The sequence below is a fragment of the Limulus polyphemus genome, unplaced genomic scaffold (assembly GCF_000517525.1).
Source record: "Limulus polyphemus unplaced genomic scaffold, Limulus_polyphemus-2.1.2 Scaffold20, whole genome shotgun sequence".
NCBI lineage: Eukaryota > Metazoa > Arthropoda > Merostomata > Xiphosura > Limulidae > Limulus > Limulus polyphemus.
Window position 1 is genome coordinate 1,216,372 of NW_013665630.1, and position 4,202 is coordinate 1,220,573.

Here is a 4,202-nt window from a genome sequence, read left to right on the forward strand (position 1 = left end):
AGAGGGCGAGCATGTTTGGTGTGACGGAGATTCAAACCCTAGACCTACAGATTGCGAGTCGAGCGCCCTAACCACCTGGCCATGCCGGACCAGAGTCAAAGGAGAAAATACATTACTGTATTAAAGAATTATGGTGTAGACATTCTATGGAGCATATAAATATTTACACAAGTAGAAAAATGGAAATATTTACTGTTTTCCATCCAAACTTTGTTTATTGACCTGAATTATGGTGAAGATTCTCTCTATAGAACATGTAAATATTTATTGTTTTTCATCCAGTGCACGTGAGAAGAATCTTAAAATACCTGGAATCACGTATATAATTCGTTTACTAGTGTCACCACGTGGTGAATTTAGACTATAAAATTTTACTGCTGTCATATAAATCATGGACTGATGCGCAGTGAATCGTTCGCACATCTAAACCAGACACAAGCCGCAGCAGTTTCTACAGAAAGTAATATAAATATATACTTGTACTCATTAAGTGTTGCATGTGCAGCTAGTTACCATAATAGGCTGTTTAACAGATGCAGATGTAGTCTGATGACAAAACGTATACCGAAATAAATATGAAAGTGCGGTTTCGTTTTGCAGAATAGCATTTCACGTACAACAGTGTGTCACGTGATTAATTGTTTACGAGACACCTGACGCTCAATTGTTAAGTATAAATAAACCTTAATTCCACTTATGATTCGAACATGAAGATGCACGTGACCCAAGCACAATTACTTTTATGCTATAAATATTCACTCATTTTAATTGATATTAGTTATAGGAATAGGTAGGTTTTTGCCAATAGGGGTGCCGTCGTTACCATGGCGTGGTTTAATTTCAAGTGTGTATAATTCTTTCTAGAATATACTTTAAATGTCTGCTCTATAAACAAACTCTTATTCCCAAGCATGTATCCTATCAAATTAAATCTTTCTCAAGATTCATTAGCACAAATGGCTCGGCAGTAAATTAGATAGATTATAACCCTAAAATTCGGGTTCGATCCCTGAAGTGGACAGAGCACAGATAACCCATTGCTTTGCGCTTAACAACAAACAAACAAACTTAAGAATTATAGATAATACAGTTTATTTTTAATAAAAAATGTAATTAAAACACATGCTTTTTATCACGTATGTTATCCATATATATATATACATATAAGTATTTAGTTTAGATTATTTATGTTTAGTTGAAAACCGGCATTTGTATGTCTTTGTCAAAGATTCTCAGTAAAATTATATCCTGAAGTCAAGAAACCTGTTGAAGAACTTAGTAAAGTAGAGAAGAAAATAGAATGGTATGTTTGTTTGGGCTATCTGTGCTCTGCCCACCACGGGTATCGAAACCCGGTTTCTAGCGTTGTAAGTCCACAGACATGCTGCTGTGCCACTGGGGGGGGGGGGCAGAATGGTATGATATTCCAGTGTTTTGTCTTAAATATATTTATATAAATGAAATGTTTTTATTATACCTCCAAAAAAAGGGAAAAGCCTGACAATAATTTCAATATGAATAAGTAAATAGCTGATACTAATATTCCTAATAATGTTTATATTATTACTTAATAATATTATTAAGATTTACATAAACTATTCACATTCGGGTTTGACGCTAAAGCGCTTTTACTAAAGTGTCCATTTCTTATTATTTGAAACAAAACGGTTTGATTTTCGGTGCTTGGTGCCAAAATCTTGGTATTAGAAAGTTCTAGCGTCGAACTCTCGTTCATGTGATGTTTGTTTGTAGTTAAGCGCAAAGCTACACAAAGGGCTATCTGTGCTCCGCCCACCAGAGGTATCGAAACCCGGTTTCTAGCGTTGTAAGTCCATAGACATGTCGCTGTACCACTGTGGTATTTATGGTTTTACTTTGAGACTTCATGTTTTTATAATACTAGACGGCAGACATTATATTACCCTTTAGGACTTGTTTGTTTGTTTTAAATATTTGTGCTAAACTACACAATGGCTACCTACGCTTAAAGTACATCTGAAAAAGGCTTAATAATATCCACAATAAGATAATACTGCACTATTCGAGATTTCTGAGATTTTTGTTTGTCGAAATACAAACGTTATAAATTAATTTCCTTCTACTGAAAAACTTTTTTTTACTTGTTATCATACCCATGAATATCATATACGTTTTGTTATTGTTTTTTAAGTCAGTACTGAAAATAAAACTACGAAAAAACAGCTTGAATTTACAAAGTACTCTTTCAAATAATATTCCCGAAACTGAATAAAATAGAAACTGTTAGAGCTAATGATATTGTTTTAACTAACAAACTTTGTTAAAATTCAATCACTGCAATAGACATTCAGTACACATTCACTGTAAATTGTTTGAATCATTCTTACTAACTGAGAACAAACCTAGGAACAAGACCGAAAGTTTTAAGCCCGTCGTGTGTTTCATTTGTTGTGAAAAAAAGCGGAGATGTGGGAAACTGATCTTTATTTTTGAGAAAAACGTGTATGTGTAAATACCACACAAGATCATTTGGTGAAGTGTGAAGTTCATTTATTACGTAATGCTCTCGTAATAGCATTAATCCAATCCTAAATACTCAGAATAAGTGAAAGACAATATCGTATCTCTTTGATAGAGTGTTCAGGCAGAGTATTCATGATAAAATTTGGTTGAATGGACGGCAACTGCCTGTTGTAGAAACACAAGTATAGAGGACGACGTTTCGAAATGTCGTCCTCTATACTTGTTTTTCTACAACAGGCAGTTGCCATCCATTCAACCAAATTTCATCAATATCGTATCTCGTATAAATGTTTACTAATCTTTAAGCTACTTTTTAATTTCGACAACAGAAGATATGAATAAATATTGTGTTAGAAGCCCTTTTCTCGTGATGTTCTAGAAGTGAATCAAAAGTGGCCCGTGCCCCCTAATACACCGGACAATGGTCTTCTACTCTTCCTCCACCATAGAGGGGGCGCTCAGGGCCACGTACGTGGATTAGGCACCACCCAACCAGATGACAAGGTAATGAGGCAAGTGCCGACAACACGTCTGGCCTACTTGTATATAAAGGTGAACAAGGTCGGCGGGAGTCAGTTGCTGTCTAGCCAGCTACCTGTTGATTAGGATAAACGTGTGCGGAGGTCGTCACGAACTGCTGTTGTTGTTGTTGTTTTTCCTAGCATAGTTTCAGCGATTGCTCAGTCCTGCTAAGAACGGGAACATCTCTCTGTGACTGGCCACAATACAGAAGAGAAGATGGACACTGCACTTCTAACTGTACTAACAGACTCTTTGTTGAGTTACGAATCAGCTCTTTCCGAAACTGATCCTGACAGCTATCCCAATTGTCGCTCAGATATACCGCAGAAAGTCTATTCTGATGACTGTTTCAGTCCAGCATCCAGTTCGTGTAGTAGTCACTCTGATACACAGAAGCAAACGTATTCTGAACATTTTCAAAGTTCATCCAGCGAGCAAGTCTCTTCTCCGACTAACCCTCAACACAACTTGTTGGAGCTGACTCCGGTGTTGAAATCTTCGGACGAAGGTTGCTGTCAACCAACTGATTCCCTAGACTCAGTCCGTCACCTCTGGGACAGTTCAGTAGAAGTTGGCCTAAGTGACTCTCACTGTTTCCCACATTCGTGTGAACCACTTAGAATTGATTCCCCTATGATACATATCTCCCAGTCATCCGCATGTAAGAAGAATATCACCCAAGCCCGTCCTTCCAAACGACAATCCTCAGAAAAACCGATACCAACTCCTACCGTACTGAAGAATAGGCGCCTGGCGGCAAACGCTCGGGAGCGGCGCCGGATGCACAGCTTGAATGTCGCTTTTGACCGTCTTCGGGAAGTAGTGCCTTCGATTGGTGAGGATCGGAAATTATCTAAATACGAAACTCTTCAGATGGCTCAGAGTTATATATCAGCCTTGTGTGAACTTTTAGACAGAGACTGAACAAGAAAACATCGTTTTTACAATAACGTAATTTCTACTTTCATATTTTTTAAGTTATTTTACATGATTAAGGTGCCCTGTATTCTGGATACTTTCAAGATTCTTTCAAGTTATTAACGTATGTATCACCTTCAACCAGATGTTGGAATTATGTTGATGTGTCAAGCTGAATTTGAATCTTATTTTTTCCACAACTATGTTTAAGTTATATAGACTTCATCACTAATCCTCTTTAACGTCATTAGTGTAGGTAA

The 4,202-nt window shown here is 37.1% G+C and overlaps 1 protein-coding gene across 1 annotated transcript; it reads left to right on the forward strand.

The window, feature by feature from the left end:
- The first annotated feature begins 3,240 nt into the window (after positions 1 to 3,240).
- Positions 3,241 to 3,948, forward strand: LOC106458014 (neurogenin-2-like). The gene has a single exon (XM_013917466.1). It carries the CDS (start codon positions 3,241 to 3,243, stop codon positions 3,946 to 3,948), a length of 708 nt encoding a protein of 235 aa, XP_013772920.1.
- The last annotated feature ends 254 nt before the right edge of the window (positions 3,949 to 4,202 follow it).